Raw genomic sequence first — 17902 nt, forward strand, 5'->3', positions numbered from 1 at the left:
GCTGAGATTTAGTTTTCAGCCCTGATGTGCCTGCAGGTTTTTTCACACCTATTTCCCCTGATGAAATTAGAATCGTAGCCGAGCTGTCAGTTTTGGTTCAGTGCAGCTGTTTAGGGATGAGCAGACAGATGAACGAGATAATGGGAAGGTTTGATGTTTTCCTCACCTGTCTGAACTTAGCTCTGGCCTCTTTCTCCCTCATTCTGCCGCGAGCCACGAGGTAGTCGAACACTTCGCCTGGAAGAAAAACACTATGAAGACATACTTCACCTTGGGCAGACATGAGTTTCTTACTAATCGGATGCTCCATGTATTAGTCGTGTTTTTATTCAAATGTTTGGAACAACATCCAAATCAATATGTGGATACTGCGATTAATGTTTGCTATTTATATGCAATGCAACAAAAATCTGTGTGTTCGGACCCCAGCCAAACATTGCACTCTAAAGATCCTAAAAGGTAAAACAGGCTGAGGTTGAGTTGAACAGAGCAGCATCTGAGCCAGTGAGCTGCTGCGTCCTTTTTAGGTATTAGAAGAAAGAGATAACGCAACAAAGAGAGAGAGCAGTCAAAGTAAAGAATCTAATTGGCACCATAATTCCCAATACTCTTGTATACAGTTCTGATGAGGGTGGTGGAGACGCCACTCACCTCCGCTGGCGTACTCCATGATCAGGTAGAGTGTCTTATCCGTCTCAATCACCTCAAACAGCTGCACTGTAACACACAGAGAAAGACATGTTAGCACAGAGGTCAGAATGGACACACACACACACACACACACGATAATTCTCTGTGTCGATGCTCACCTATGTTAGGATGGTTGAGAGTTTTCATGATGCGTACCTCTCGAAACAGCTGAAAATAAATTTAATGGGAGAATCGTCAGACATACAATAAAAAAAATAAAAACATAATCACACGTGGGTCTCTACAGGATATTCCACAGACATATTACTTTAAATATTTAAGAAAAAAGAAAACATATATTGTATAAAGGATAATGGTGATTGAATGAGGGCACTGTACACTTATAAAATAAATAAAAGACCATTTCCGCAGTATAATCTTGACTAAATGCATTTTAAAGTTGTGCGTTACAGATTCTGGTAGAATTTAATTTGACGATATTTATTTCCACATAAGACCTGTCTGACGACAGTCAATATATGGAGTCACTTTAAATTAAAAATGCATTCATTCAGTTTCAAGTCAAGTCGAGACTCTTTTCTTGAGTGTCAAATGTGTCTCGTTCATCCATCAAATTAATTGTTCTTCAGTTAATTCACACAGTTCACAGCTGGTATATAGACAACGCTCCCTCTTCATCCATCTTGTCCTTCCACACACATGCGTGTTTCCCCTCACACTCAAGTTTCCGACCACCTCGAGATCACCCAAGGGAGTGTCTCAGTGGTGCAGGGCTGACAGCAGGGCTTCCTCCCCTGGGTGTGCTCGCTCTCTCTCTCTCTTTCTGCCCATTCACCACTGAGCTGCAGCCTCATGCTGCAACATCACCTCTCTGTCTAATTAAAGTAATGCGTTTGTCTGCAAACTCAATTTTACCAGATTACAGCGGCAGAGATAGATCTATCAATGTGGAAACTGCTGATGGCCGTGGAAGTAATCCACCACAGAAGTGAATTAAAATCAGAGACAGTCACTTGAAACTGTATTTTATGTATCAAAGGTTCAGGATTTTGCTCATTTATTGCACCTGTTTTATTGACCTCTGTAAAGCAATCAGTTCATTCATCCATCATTAGTTGTTTTACTTTGGTTATTAGAGACAAAGTGACACATTCTGACCCTGGGTGAGGAAATGCAACTTCTGTGTTGTGTGCATGTGTGTGTGTGTGTTGTGTGAATGCCTGTGTTTGTGCGTGTGTGTGTATACGTTATGAGTGTGTCAGCAGGAAACTGAGACAGAAATAGAAAATGAGGCAGATTAACAATGCCCAGAAGATGAGGGCAGGCAGGAAAAGACTGGAACACAATAACGTGAAATAAAAAAAGGAGGAAGGGTTAACAATGTGTTTATGTTTTTTTTTGGAGTCGCAGTGTTGCTGTCATTCTTGCTCCGTAAACCACTGCAGCAAATTTGACTATTTATTTTTCTGAATAAATTATTCACAAGAGAAAAACAAGTCGCAGCAAAGAAAAAAGCAGAAGAGGGCGACCAGCACAAGAACAAGAATACAAAAAGCGGAATGCACTGATGCCTTCATTCTTGTTGCAGACACTCAGATTTCCTGGGAAACGCACTCCTCCCTCATCTCTACATTCGTATCTCTGCTACAATAACATATTTAACCTAATGCAATTCCCATCTTTCATGTTTTTATGGTTATATCGTGCTATTGTTCACCGCAAATTTGATTGGACGATCAATTTGTACAACACAAACACAATTTCATATTTTAGTAAATGCGCTAATTTGCACTCATATTTGTCCGCATCTCATATTTACCTTTTAAATACAGATCTATAGCCAACAGCTGGCTAAGTAAGCTTAGCACAAAGACTTAAAACACAGGAAGTGTTAACCTTTGTGTTCACCTAAGCAAAAACATATTAATGCAAAGAGGAAGATAGCAGTGCAGACTACAGCATATCATTTACATGACGTATGTTAATCCTATCCATCCAGGGAGGGCTACAGTACAGACAGTATGCCCTGGCCAATATATTCAAATTCATGAACGATTCAGACCTGACAGCTGTTGCGTGTGCCACGTGTGCAAGGAACTTTCCTTCTCACAGTGAAGTAACAACACTCATACGATGACATAACTCCAGAGTCGCCTGAGGCAAAGTGTGTAAGCCTCGGTGTATGTTTTCACAGATATCATAACAGACAGATTCCTGGTACACAATTGACCCTGAGTTAAAACACCAGAGTAGTTTGCCTACGCAAACACGTTTTCTCCCACACACACACACAGACACACACACAAATACAAAGTCTGTGCACATATAGAAGCTGACTAGCACTTTGGTCAACTTGTTTTTAAATGTGTTCTATAAATTAACTGACATCACTTATAGAAAATGGATTGCCAATTTTGATATTCTATTAATTAAGTTTTCAAGTCTGTAATAATTAAAGCATAAAGAAGTGATGTTTTTTTTATTTAAAAAAATATATTTTCACTTTATATGAGAAAGATGTTGTGATGAAGCATTCACACATAACACCCACAGGGAATCTATTATCAACATTAGTTTCTTTTCCTCTCTGTCACTTTTTCTGCCCAGTGTGTTAAAAATAGGAAGTCTCATCATCATAAAGGGACAAACAACGGCCCACTGGGAGTGTGTGTAATTGAATTAAGTGCACAGTGCATCAGCTGTTCATCTAAGCTTTAAGAAGAATTATCAGCTAAGCCTCTTCTCCCTCTTGCTCTCTTGTACACCCATTCACCTCTCTCTTTCTCTCACTCTCTCCTAAGTTGTCCTTCACTTTTTCTGCCTACATGGTCAAAACTGTGGCCACAGTTCGCTCACAGGATTTATTGTGATAAAAATAATGACCAAGATTTTTTTCCAAATGCCAGAAAAGATACTGAAGAACCAGAAACCTCAGCAGCTGGCCAGGAAATTGTTGAGTCACTGGTATTGATCACGAATCCAATCAGTCCTGAGCTCATATTGATTTAATGTTGTGCTTGTAATGTTTCTTATTGTACTTTTCTGGTGCACTGCAAACAAATCAGAGACATCAGATCCATTTGTTCCCAGAGCCAAGAGAATATCTTCACTCTCTTGCCTCCTCACATTCATCCTCTCTTAAATCACTTGTTTCTCTCACATGGCGATGGCCCCACGTCACCATCGCCATGCCAACCCAGGTATTAATCCCTAGGCCTGAATTTCCTGCACCTCGGGGGGGTTGGGGGAAGTCATGGAACGGCAGGCACATGGCAGGAGCTGCACACACACACACACACACACACACACACACACACACACACACACACACACACACACACAGACACACACAGACACACATAGACACACAGCTGCTGTAAAGTATGGTCCTCGCATCTCAAAAATGGGTTTTTGAGTTTTACAGTATTATGGTTTTTCATAATAACTGTATTTAAATCAAGTGTATTTAAAACTCATATTGAGAAAATGCTTCTCTCTCCTTTCAGGCAACATTAATCAACTTCTGAGCCTTTACATCCTCTGTGTCTCTGTGGGAAAGAATAATTAATCAACCACTAAGTCAGGGCTCTGCTGCTTTCCTACAAGGATTTACACAAAGAGACTTAACTGATTGTTAGGTTTTTTTCTCTTCCACTTTTCTCTTTCTCACTCTGAGAAGGTGCTGTGTGATTCATGTGTCTGGTCTACCAGTCTGTTGAACTTTGACCTGTTTATCCAGCCCTTATCCTCCTTCACACACAAGTTTGCTCACAAAAACACACAAAAAGAGAGGGAGCGAGAGAGCGAGGTGGAGCATGATGAAAACAAAGATATTGAAATTGAGAAATGAGGAACTGATAATGTTTGTCTTGCTCACATGTTTCAACATCGGCAGTGCCCAACACACAGTCTTACACACTGCAGTACTTCCACTTATCAATCGCAGCCAATCACGAGACCAGAGAAATCCAGAGGAAAAAACATAAGAAGAGAGACAAAGACAAAGAACGACAGAATGAGAGGGAGGAATGAATACACAGGCCTCTCTCTCTACTCTCACGTCAAAGTGCTCCTTGTGAATAACCCTCTGTTTGTGTGTGTTTGAGTGTGTGTGTCTGTGTGCTCTATGAATGAGACAGTCCAATTCTCAGTAAATCACTGACTACAGTTTACAGTTCTCATCAGTCAATATGAGAACGATGGATGGCAAAACTGTTTTTCTGTTAGGGTTACGCAGACTGGCTACAGATGATGTCGAAACTGTAAGATGGTGGCACCCATATGTGGGACATTTTGTTTTTGTACAATGAGAGGAAGTGCAGACACATCATCCATGTTTATATACAATTGGTTTCAGTGCAGTACGAGACCTTGAAATTAAGCACCAAGTGCTTCAGGAAGTTACTGAAGATGGATAGAGGCGCTCTGATGGCATTTTGTGCTTATTCCACCCTTGAGGTATCACATCACTGTGGCTGCCATGTGTGCAATGCCAGAGAATGAGCTTAAGCCGATACGATTGAGTTCAAGTAGATAGCTGCAGACGCAGAAGTCACTCTGTTGGCCAGCATTCGTAATTTAACTTGATGGAAGTCAATGAGCGAGACGAGGGTTTTAGACCGATTGAAGACCACATGCACGTCACATTCTGGACCAGCTGTAAGGGTTTCACTGTGTTTGAAGGATGGCCTGGCAGAATGGCATCGCATTAGTCAATAAGAAAAATGGCCTGTACCACATTTTTAGTAATAAAACACTGAAAACATTTCCAGTGTGATTCTATACAACAAGGTCCCCACCATCAATGTTAACATGATATTTTCGCTGATAAATAGAGTTTAAGTTACACTATGAAATTATCAACCTTGTTAATATCTCATCACAAAATCTAGTTGACCAAATACTTCAGCAAGCAATCTGAATTATTGATAAATCAATCTTCTACTCCTTCAAGAGACATTTCATGAGCGTATGTGAGCAAAGACCTGAAAAAAATCCAACATTCTGAGGTATGAACCATGTCAACACATGCTGATGCTTCTGTCTGACAGAGTTAAAGGCAAACAAACTGTCAGTGTCCTGTCAACGGTTCTGAGAGACTCTAATGAGCAACATTACTCACGGCGTTGCCTCTGCTCTTGTCGCTGGGGAACATTTGAATAGACTTTTGACCCCACTCCTCCTTTTGTTGCCTGTTGCTGGGAGCACTGCCCTTCTACGTTATACCAATAAACAGACCATAATATGAACACCATCTTCCAGCGCCTCCATACCCATAAGTACAGCGGTAATTGGAGCTCCCAGGCCTGTCAACGGGAGGGGCTGAATCGTTAATGAGGAGTAGCTGTAGTTTAATTCTGTTCTCGTTCTGCTGGCAGTTTGACCTAGACAATTAGAAGCCTGACTCAGCTAGATTAAATAAGGAGAATTATATATAGTTTAATAGATGCTGGCCAAACAAGGAACAGTAAGGTAGGGATTACAGCAGACCAAAGCGCAGGGCATTGAACGTCTCTCCTCTCTTCTACTGTTCTATTATTGTTGTTGTGGGAACACCTTCTGGTCTCAGTCTGTCCACCCTCTTGTCCCTTCATACTCTAATTATTCTCTATACATTCAGGCACAATCACAACAATGCGAAGAGCGGCAACAATATTATTATGCACAGACACCCACAGTGACAATAGCAATGCAGATAATGTCATTACACGTGCACACAAAGGCAGGGAAGAAACCGTGTCAGGCTGTGGGGTTATCGGCCTGTTATCATTCACTTAGGCCGACACACACACACACACACACACACACACACACACACGCACACAGTCTGTTCTCTTTGGTTCGGCTCTGTATCTTGTCTTTCTCAGGGTCCCTGCTTCTGTGCCAAGGCCCCCATCACACCCCCACCCCACCCAAACCCTTTTGTTTGCCTGTCTGGAATTCAGCTCCTGGCTGAAAGGGGCCTGGGTGAGGGGAAAAAACACACTTTATAGATGGTGGCCCAAACACTCTCCTGTCTGCACACACATACACTTCACTTTTTGTGCACAACTCGGCATGGCTGGCTAAACAAAATTCTCCAGTGCTCAAAGTACCACCAGACTTTGATGGGGCCCCACATATTCTGGCAGATTATCCAACAAAACACACGGCAGGGGAAGAGTGCACAACAAAACCCCACTTGATCCTGGTGCAGCGGCGAGAGACTGATAAAAACTTACAAATACATTTAACTGCTATTCAGGGGAGATACAGGTTTTCTGTCGAACAGCATGCAATTTTTAAGCCTTATCTAACTCTTCCACTAAATTATTGTCTGACATTCGGATTTCCAGCTCTGCTCAAAAACACCTACAAACCTGCATAATTACTCTTTTCCAAGGCGACAATTAACGGTTCATAGAAGGTGTAGCTTTGCAATTTGCAGAAGATTTACACTCTACCAAGTGAAAGATGATAACTGTTTTGTCCACCATAACAACACTTATACCATGTCACCATATTCTTAAAGGATGACTTAGAGTGCAGGCAGGTGTGTTTGATTCTGATTGTGATCAATGGTGTATTTTTGGCAATGTTTTATAAAAAACTATTTTTCAAACCTCCAAGTTTCCATTTTAAGGGGGTTAAGACTGATTTGTGCTCCTGAGTGAAGGTTGTGGTTTATATCTTCTTTAGGAACTGAAAATGACCAACATCTACAGAGATAACTCAATTATGTGTTAAACCTCCTCACTGTGCTCATAGATATTATATCCATATGTTTTGGACTTTCATTATATTGTGCTAATTAGTGATATTGTTTAAACACCAAGGCTTATTATCCACTATCACATGATTACGTACAGCTGCAATGGCAACATTAACGATTTATATCAATGTCAGAATCTTTCTTCAACCTACTGCATTTGATCAGCCTGGTACTTGGGTGAAGTAGGGGGTTTGCACAGTGGCACTTTGACAGTACTGTCTATTCTCTAAATTGAGAACTCTTTTGAAAAGTGTAAAAACTGACGATCCCTACGTCCCTGAAATTGTTCCAAGACACATACTAGCACAACAGATGGAAGAGGGTACAGCTGTGATTACAGTAGAGCAACGTATCGCCTGGGGAGAAAGGAGAGAAAGTGGGACACGCAGCCAGAGTAAAGAGAACGGAATAAAGAGATGAAGAGAAAAAGAAAAAAAGAGTTGAGGGAAAAAGAGAGAGAGAGAGAGAGAGAGAGAAAAGTCAGGCATAAAGCTACTTTAATGTTTGTTGGCTTAGATGGAGACAAACGTTAAAAGCATCAGCTCTAAACAACGAGGAGATGAAAGCAATTAGTAAATATAAAATTATCTGAGAATAGTTCAAAAGATGTTTGATTTGGTATCAAGCAAAACTGACAGACTAAATGTTTGGCCATTTTGTTACAGGTGAGAAAGCAGCAGGACTGTCTTCACTTTTATCTCAAAATACTTGAATAATAACTCTTAAACAATTTAGTGACATTTTACTGAAAAAAATTATCCACTAATTATCATTACAATAAATCATTACAGGCTGCACATTTTCTATGATGTACAATAGTGTTTTGTAAATTATTATTTAGACTATCTTGTAAAGGTTTATAATCTAAATTAGAAATGAATCGATTAATCAAAAAAAAAAGAATCAATAAGAATTTAAGTACAGGAAATGATGTGCAGATTCATCTCAGGTTACAGAGAAAGTGATGGTGTGAAAAAGTAAAAGAAGTTGAGAGATTATGTGGGACAGACCGAGACAAAGGGAACGACGGTGTCACCTGGGAGTGTTTGTCGTCGGTGACACAATGCTGACAGAACAGGACGCAACTGGCATGCACATCCCTGACCACTGCCACGCTGCAGAACGCACACACGCATGACCCCTTAAAAACCAAGGTCTTAGCTGACAGATTCAGGCAAATTAATCTCACAGATGCTTATCTGCATAGGAAACTCTGTGTTTCCCACAAAGCAAACACAAAGGGACACACAACCATCAATCAGCTCAGTTTCACCTCTGTCAGTAGTTTATCAGGCCGTGATAACACTGACACAGTCTCAACTGTGTTGAGTGACATGATGGTTCTTTATAAAAGATTTGTCCTGGTGTATTCTGAGACACAAAACAATAGTCTTCAGTTTATTCCGTCTGTAAACTGATGAGCAGCCTGATGACGATGAACACTTCCTTTGTAAACACTGGTTCTTTACTATGATGACTAGAATTCTCTTGTTTTAATTTTTTAGGAGATTTTAGAAATGTAATACAACACAGTAGATCTGAATCTGTTTAAATTGTAAAATTAATCATGGGATGTTCTTTGCAATCTTTTGTTACACAGGTGATATGATGGTAGGACTTGGCCAAAAAAGTGTGCATTTCTTTTTTTTATTATTTCATGCTTTAAAACCTGCCATCCTTAACCACCCATAACACTGAGCTGTATATCATCAATTACCTAACTCACTGATATCAGTCGTGTCAAAACCCAGCTTGGACTGATTAGCTAACAAGCTGAGTATTCATCAATAGGCTGTGTGTTTGAGTGCGTATCTGCATTTGTGAGATCCAGTATCGATCTTGACGATGTGACTGTGTTTGGACTCAGCAGAGCCTCTGCTGAACAAAGCCTGAATTGTGTGAGCTGTCCGTACATCTGTGAAGCTACCACACAAAACTAAACACAGGTTAAAACTTCACCTATGAGTTACAAAGACAATGCAAAATTTACTTAATGAAAAAAAACTGGGCATACACACAGACACACATCCCTTCAAGAGAGACGATTAAACATTTGGGCGACTATGGTGATTAATTTTTTAATATTTGTAGATATCAACATCTGAACGTGTGAGTACTTTCTGATTTTCCCTGTTTCATATCACTTCAAGCTGAATATCTTTGTATTTTAGACTGCTGGACTCTTTCACTGTTTTCAGACATGCTGACAAAACAATAAATTGATCAGCTGAAAAGTCACTTTCAGTGACTTGGATTTGTTCTTTGGCTGATTACATTTATCAGCACTGAAGATTTCATTCTCACAGAATCAAGAATCACACACCACGCAACTTCATGAAACAAATAAAAGGCAAACAATCTTTCAAATCTGCTTCATTTGCAGAGGTGAATATTCCATTAATGACAAAACAGTAAACAGAAAATAGAGCAACTTTCACAGTTTGAAAACAGGCTGCAGGCCTGAGGCAAAGTTTCTCACTCAATTTTGTTTCATTAGATCGCTCTCAGTGAACACATGCATCACACGTGCACGCACAAACACCTGCAGCGAGCCAAGTTCACACATGAGAGGGCCAATCTCATTAAGCCATGAGCGCAATACACATAGTTAATACAGGACCCCTAGATGTCAGTAGACATGAATACAGTGACGCACATTAGTCCTTTGACCTTGTTAGTTCCAGTGGACTGAGTGGTTATGTTATACTGACGCAAAGTACTCAATGATTCAGGGACTTTTTAGACTGTCTGAATGAAACTATATCGAGTTTTCAGTTTAAATCTTTCATTCATCAAACAGTAGTGAAACCAACGCTGTTGTCTCAACCGTTCTTCCTAGATGATGCATAGGGTGGTCTTCAGCTCTTAACATGCAGCCCACATTAAGTTTCACATAACAACCATGAGGTCTCGCTGTCTGTTGAATCTTTAAAATAAAAGCACAGTGTCGGAAAAAATGATAAGGGCTGAAACAAGGATCATAAAGAAAAAGTAAAGAAAAAAGAAAGAAAACTCTGCATGAGTTTGATGTACATAAGCTGAGAAAGCGATCAACCCGGATGTCTCCACAAAAAACACTGAGCAAAAAAAAAAACATCTTAACATGTTTATGTGTGTTTTCTGGTTCTGTGATGTTATTTCAAAGTAAAAAGTGAATTCAGAATAAAGATGAAAACAAACGCCTGCACACAAACTCATAGAGTAACAAGTCACTCACCTTCTGTAGGCTGGTTGGGTTGAGTTGTGTTTTATCAATGATCTTTATTGCAACCTGTTAGGAAAAGAAACAGAAAAAAGAAATTAACAATTACAATCTTGCAGAGAAAATACATTAAATACACACACACTTGAGGAATACTTTGGTTTACAAAATGTCAAAAAAACATTTAAAGATGCCCTTTACAATGTCCTATAACCTGAGATGATGTCCGATGTCTAATTTTGTCAACATATTCAAAAACCAAAGAACAGGTGCAAATCTGCACATCAGATAAATTCAAATGAGAAAACATTCAATATTTTTGCTTGAAAATTGACTTTATACAACTAATTTATCCAAATAGTTTCTGTTTAATCTCTAATTAAATTTATTATCAACTACTTCAGTTTCTAAATCGTATAAAGCTGTCTTTGTTTATCAGAGCTGCTGAGCAATGAGCTCTGGAGACCAGCGTCTGGACTATAAGCACAATGGATTACAATGAAACAACATATGTTATAGCCCTTATTCAAAGTTACATAGGGAAAAAACAAGCAAATCAAAAAGTGAGGGCAAACAGTGGGCATGTAGTGAACACAATGAAATCTAAACCAGGGCTTCATAAGAGGCTTAACAACATGTGGTGACCTGATCAAACACTGCATCAAACTACCACTACAAACCATCAGCATATGACTGTCTTCTTCATTATGTGGGTGGAACGCAGCGGCTCTCACATGATCGAGCCAGCAGCAGAAACACAAACTTTCTCTTGAGCCTCATTGAAATAGCAACAGCTAATATATGTCATGGATTTTACCAAACATATCCTACACCTACACAATAAAACGCAACTGTCTCTCTTCAAGGGTCTGAGGATTTGATTGTGCTTAGAGATGAGACAGTACTGGCTGACTGTAAAATGATGATAGAAGGTGTTTTGAACTTGTGGGAATAGCTCTTTAAAAATCCATCTGTTGGCTGAGTCACAGGGTTTGCCTCTTTTCTTATTCTCTTCTGATTACCCTGGAGTCTGCTTCAGCTTGTCAACTCTTTCTCTTTACCACAAACCGTGAATAAAGATGGAGATGAAACGGTATGAACATCTTGTATCACTATTATCAGTATTGTTAAAATGTGCTGCTAATGTTCAAACGTTACTGAGTCCCAGGCTATAGTAATTTCACCAAGTTTTACATTGACATATTATTTATCATCAATAACAATGACAGCAGTATTTGCATTATCATTATGTGTGTGTGTGTGTGTGTGTGTGTGTGTGTGTGTGTGTGTGTGTGTGTGTGTGTGTGTGTGTGTGTGTGTGTGTGTGCTCGTCTCTGTCCGAACTGAAGATCACGTTTATTTAGTTATTAATTGATTATGTCTGATCATGAATCCTGATTGTTCCGATCACTTTAACCCTGATGTCCTGGCTGTGCACGTCATGTCTCGTGGTGTGTGTCGCAGACGCACTACGTGTGCATAAAATGTGTTTAAATATGCTTCTCATAAACTCTGGAGCAAATAAAACCGCTCATTGCATGCTGCGCCTAAGTGTGGGACTCAGTTTCTCCCTGTGTTCGATGCTGGATAGTTTTTACCTTGAGCTTTACACCGTGGTAATCAAGCCCTTGTTGTAATGATAGTCACAGTACAACTAACTGTTGGGAATTTTACTGTGGTTAATCATAAAAACAGGTAACTGTTTCATCCAAGTGTCTCCACTTCCTGATGTTTTACAAAAATGAAGTTAAAATATCCTGGATGCTGGTACCACATACTGGTTACATGTGGAGCCAGAGTCTGAGCAGTAGTAATCGGGTAATGGAGCCACAGTATCGAGGTCCTGCCAAGACACACACTTATCATAAGTCAGTCTCAGCTGTCAATCATGACATTTCACCATTTCTTTGTAGCATCAAATAGTTTATGAAACCCAAACTCATCAGAAACATGAACACTTGAACGCACATCAATGTGATAGGAAAATCCAAAAATGACAGAAACCTTCTAGGAAAAATGTACTTTGACTTTTTGGCTTTTTCCATGTTCCATCTGCTAACATGGAGGAGGCTAGGTTTATGACCTATACTCCAACCATCTTTAAAAACAAATTATGTTTCCAACAAGCATAACTTTATTGACACTAAAAGCATCTTCTACCGTCTTGTTTCTTTAAACTCACCTCTCTGCCGGTCAGTATGTGCCGTGCCAGTTTGACCTTGGCAAAGTTACCCTTGCCGATGGTTTTGAGCAGCCGGTAGTTTCCAATGTGCGGCTGCTCGTCTGAACACAAGGCGATGGAGTTACGACATCTGGCACCAAGTGAACGGCTTGACCAGCCACTACCCTTCTCTGAGCGGCTGGCCGACAGGGAGGTATGCTGTGGAGAGAGAAAGAAGAATCACTGTCAGTAGAATGAAACACTCTTTACTCCATATTGAACAATGCTGATTTTCAGGAAGTGCAAGAAAATATAAGTTTGTAAGTTTCGGTTTTTTCAACTGGTCAGACAAAACAACAGGTATATATATATCACCTTCAACCGTAGGAATCTGCAATAGGGCATTTTTCACATCAATCAATGAATCCTGAAAATTCAGCTCTTATCTCTATTTGTATGAGAGGTTACCATCCTTATAGACGACAATGAGTTAAAGAAAGTTTCACAGTCCAAACACACTTCCTAAACGTCATATACAAACATCAGTGTGACCAACACAATGTGACCTTGACTGTGGTCCTGTCGTGTGATTACCATCTGACACCAAATATCCAAAGGTGAAAAGCGAGAATGGCCAGGTCACAATCTCATCTGACCCCTCACAGTCTGCATTCCTCACATTCATATGTGGCTGTGAGGTCACCGATGTTTAGACACTTATTTTATCTGTGGCCGGACGACGTGAGGGGGGAACTCATCTGCCCTGAACTCCTGAAACTCTGCTGATACACATGACAAGCTTTAATTTAAACCATCACAAACTGGAGCTGAGAACTAAAATCCTAAATGCTCACACACACACACACAAACAAAACCACATCATCTTGAAACACTGTGGTGAGATCACAAGATTTTCAAATAGACACGTTAGGAAGTGCAAAGACACAGTGTGCAACTGTTTTGAAGTGCACCAAAGATTTTATTCTTCAATATAGAAAATGTACTTTGTACTTGGACCAAATTTAGTCCCTTAAATGTGTCTGATTCTTTTCACCTATACCCATGAATTATTCCCTGAGAAATCAAAGAAAATGTTGGAGAATGACTCCCCATGTCAAATAAAGTGAAATGAATCCCTGGATCCCCACACAACTTTTATGAGTTCTTCCCTGACCTATACCACAGCCTTCCACCAAGCTTAAAGTCATCTGTCCAGTAGATTTTGGTAATCCTACTCCCCAACAGACAAATGAAGGATGAAAACATAACCTCCTCGGCAGGATCCCTGATGTTCTTCAGATGTTCCTTCATTCCTGCATCTTCCTTTCAATACGCTCACTCATTTACAAAAAAGGCATCTGATTGGCTCACTGGACGTCGCCCTCACCCTCAGAGACTCAACCTTCTTTTTCCTTCATCGTTCACATCATGTTTCACATCAGTCCTTCATTTTACTGCTACCATTGTCAAAATGCAAAATCAATAAGTTGAACAATTTGTTGTGGTAATCTTGTCTGATACAAAGCTGAGCAGAGACACAGACGGAGGACGTTTTAGAAACATTTGATCAGCGTCTGTGGAGTGTTCATCACAGTCGCCAAAAAACAGCAACAAAAACTGAAACTGTGAAACTGAAGTTGTAAAAGAAGAACTGGAACAGCTTTCCTGTCTGGAAGATCCCTGTAAGGCACTTTGTAATATTACAGCCATAAAGCAGAATATGGTGCTTGTCCAAATTTATTCCGCACCAATTTTCACTTTCTCCTCACCCTTCCCCCCCTATTTATTCTCCCTTTTTCTCTTTCTCCTAGCTCGTCCCCCATCCCCCAGACAAATCAATTTGCCTCCCGTCCCTCTAGTCTACTCTCCAAGCCTGGACACGCCCTCTCTTTTGTCTCGCGCCACTATCTTTATTTTCAGCGACCTCACTTCAATTTGAGCTTCAAGCTGCCGTCTACCACCCCCTCACCCCCAATGCCCTATACCAGCCCTCCACCCCACATACTTCTTTCAAGGAGCGCAGTCCATCGATTCAACCACTCCTTCTGATTATCACGCAGTTTCATTCAAGACGAGGCCTCAGAGTGAATGTGTGTGTATGTAGTTGGGTGGTGTGACAAGGTTTCTTGCCAGCAGATTGGGGCAGGCAGGTATTTGGGTGGAAAGTGGGGGGATGAAAGCTCCCCCCATGTATCATTATACATGTAGGGTGACATTTGGTATCAGAGATAGATGGAGGGCTGGTGGATGGTTAAGTGAATGTGTTCATGTGTGTGTGTGTGTGTGTGTGTGTGTGTGTGTGTGTGTGTGAGAGAGAGAGAGGGGGTGGCTCCTTCTATGTAATTTGCACATTCAGCAAACAAGCTGCACCTTGTCCGTGTGAACTGAATCCAATTCTCTGTGACTATGCCCTACACCTCAACGTCTCCTGCTTAACTCCTTGCTCTCGGCTGCTGGTGCAGCTTGTCGGGCAGATGGAAGAGTCAAGGATGTAACTGAAGCTAGACGCATCTAATAATACCATAATGGTCATATTTTACATAGTGCAGTTGTCATTTAAACCACTTCCCTTGATGACGAGCTGAGTTTTATGATAACCCATTAAAATCATAAAATAAATCCATCTATATCAGCCTACAATTAAACACTTTGGTCAAGTTCCTTTCATTGACTAAACATCAAATGGTAATTTAGTCTTTTAAATTTTTAAAGATAATAATAATTCTGAGTTTGCAGACTCCTTAAGTACATTCATTTTGGTTCCCCCTATAAATCTGTGGATTTGGAGAATTATTACACCCCTTTCTTGTATATGATACAATCTGGACAAAGCATCCAGGAGGGTGAGGTTGAGCACAATGTCTTACGCTGGAATTAGAAGCATCCTTCAAACATTACATACATTTATTTGTACCTTTTTTCCAAAGTGGATCTACCGCATTCTGCTAACATCTTGTTACTGAAGTGAACTAAAAAATGTAAAACCCTTGAGGGATATCACACAAATAATAGGAACCATGAGACGTCCCTCATAATGTCTAACTCCTCTTCAGTATAAAGACGATAAGTGTTGGCTAAAATATCTAATGGCATTGTGGTGACATGCATGCTTGCATGTCTGGCATGCCATCACACAGTACAGCAGTTATGCTCCATCTGTGCTGTGTGTGTGGGCGTACAGCTGAATAAAAAGTCACACAAATGGAACTTGTGAGTCTAGTGACTCAGTTCTTTTCTTGGGACTTTGTGCATAATTTGACAGAACATGACTCCACATCCCTTTTGTACTTCAAACTAATTCGTGTCTCAGTTTACAATAATGTTCATATAGCTGTTTGAACATCTTCATCACCTGTTTGTTCTTTTCATGTTGCTTCTGTGCCACTGCTAAGCTACAGGCATATTCTACATTGTTACTTGCAGCCACTCATTGAGATTTTTATGTTAATAATGTAGATTTTATTGCTTATTCTGCCACTGGACTCATAAATAACTCTTCATGTGAGCATCAGTGGTGATGCTGAAAATGCAACATGCAAATGTGATATTCTCTTTCTTCTTTGCTCTGTTATTGTTGTATTAAATGAAGCTGGGGGAGCGGCAGGCGACTGCTACGTCAACACTTGTAGAGTGACGAACAGAAACATGTTTCCAAACAATGGCCCACGCCCTGAGGGAGGTGTCTAAGTGGTGCAGTCTGGATGTACTGTGGGTCTGAGTGTGTGCGTAGATATGGAGCTGTTGAGTAAAAACCAGATATTTGACGTTGGTCCCCAGCAGAGGGGTGGCGTAACTTTAAACCATCCTCCACTTCTGCTAATACATGCACACACACATTGACCCGCAGCGTGTGCCCGGTTTCCTCTTCCTCTCTAGCTGCTGTGGCTCTCGGCCTCCTGGCCTCAGACCGGTCTGTCACTGGCCCTGACACACACCAGCAGACACACTCTCTCCACAACATCATAGAACACAACAAAGAGATAACACTGCTGAAAACGGATAAGTTATCCATATAGCTCATTTGACTAAATTACGTAAAACATCTGTGCTGCTTATTCCAGTCAGTGCAAATGCTGTACATTTCCAAAATGTCTGAAATGAAGTATGTAGCCAATCACGCCTGAAGGGAAGGTCAGAAAATCAAGGTTATCACCATGTCCCAAAGCAGTAGTCGAAATACAGTTAGCGGTAAATTTTTGTTTGGAGATTATATGTGCAAAGTGAATCTGGACCACAGACAACATTCACAGAGCTGCTCAACATCTACTTTACAAACCAGCTAATGATTTCATTTGTCTAAGATATATTTTAGTCAGATATTTGTGTTCTCATATTCAGCCTCTCCAGAAGGTTTCAGGAAAATATCCATGTCTCAAAGCAGTGAGTATTAAAACTGTCATTAAAGGATCCTATATGTTAAAAACAGAAAATACACATAGATATTAGCTTTGTGAAACCCGAAGCAGATCCGGACTTCAGCTAAATCTTCAAACTTCACTAACTCGTATAGACTCCTCACATGTCAGCCATCGAACAGGAGAGAAGCGCAGCAGAAAGTTGCGTTAACTTAACCTGCGTCACTTCCTGTCCAGCAGAGCGCTGTCACAGTGATGACAGCAGGCCTGTCACATGTCGCACTGCAACACTCAGTAAGCGTTTTCCTGGCAGATCGCACAAGGAATCGAGAGCTGCCAGAAAAACATGTCAGTGAGCAGTGACAGACAGACAGACTGTCTGATACTGTGCAGCCGGTGGAGTCCAGCAAACTTCCCTTTTAATTTCTTTACAAAGCAGAAAGCATTTAATTCCATACAATACACTTGTTCTAGGGAAAAATGCTAACTGGAAATTAGCGACTGTGTTAAATGTTCATGTGTAAACTTTCAGTAAAAAAATCATGTAAATCAATCAATGTTTTCATCACAGGGAATAATTGTTGAAGGGTATTTTTTTTCGGCTGTACGGGATGACAGAGGTAGTTCAATGGCAGGAAGAACAGATGAGGGTCACACTGGACCGAAGTTTTAGAATAATTAAATGTTAAAAAATGCTGCTAATAGAATTGGCTTTTGATTATTTATGTCGCGGTTTTGCAGCTGTATTAGACAGAGGCTGTCGAGGATGACAAGAAATTGTT

The 17902-nt window shown here is 40.4% G+C and overlaps 1 protein-coding gene across 15 annotated transcripts in view; it reads right to left on the minus strand.

Moving 5' to 3' along the window:
- mark4b (MAP/microtubule affinity-regulating kinase 4b) overlaps positions 1-17902 on the minus strand; it is a 40133-nt gene that overhangs the window by 15201 nt on the left and 7030 nt on the right. For all 15 annotated transcript variants that reach the window (XR_011244494.1, XM_069534121.1, XM_069534133.1 and 12 more), the window contains exons 2-6: positions 12787-12984; positions 10620-10673; positions 810-858; positions 652-717; positions 167-237 (exon numbers count right to left, since the gene is read on the minus strand). Coding sequence is in view for 14 of the 15 variants with exons in the window: in XM_069534121.1 (XP_069390222.1) it covers positions 167-237; positions 652-717; positions 810-858; positions 10620-10673; positions 12787-12984 (438 nt within the window). In the remaining variant the exon portion in view is untranslated. The remainder of the gene's footprint in view (positions 1-166; positions 238-651; positions 718-809; positions 859-10619; positions 10674-12786; positions 12985-17902) is intronic.

Source organism: Paralichthys olivaceus, chromosome 11 (genome assembly GCF_024713975.1).
Source record: "Paralichthys olivaceus isolate ysfri-2021 chromosome 11, ASM2471397v2, whole genome shotgun sequence".
Lineage (NCBI taxonomy): Eukaryota > Metazoa > Chordata > Actinopteri > Pleuronectiformes > Paralichthyidae > Paralichthys > Paralichthys olivaceus.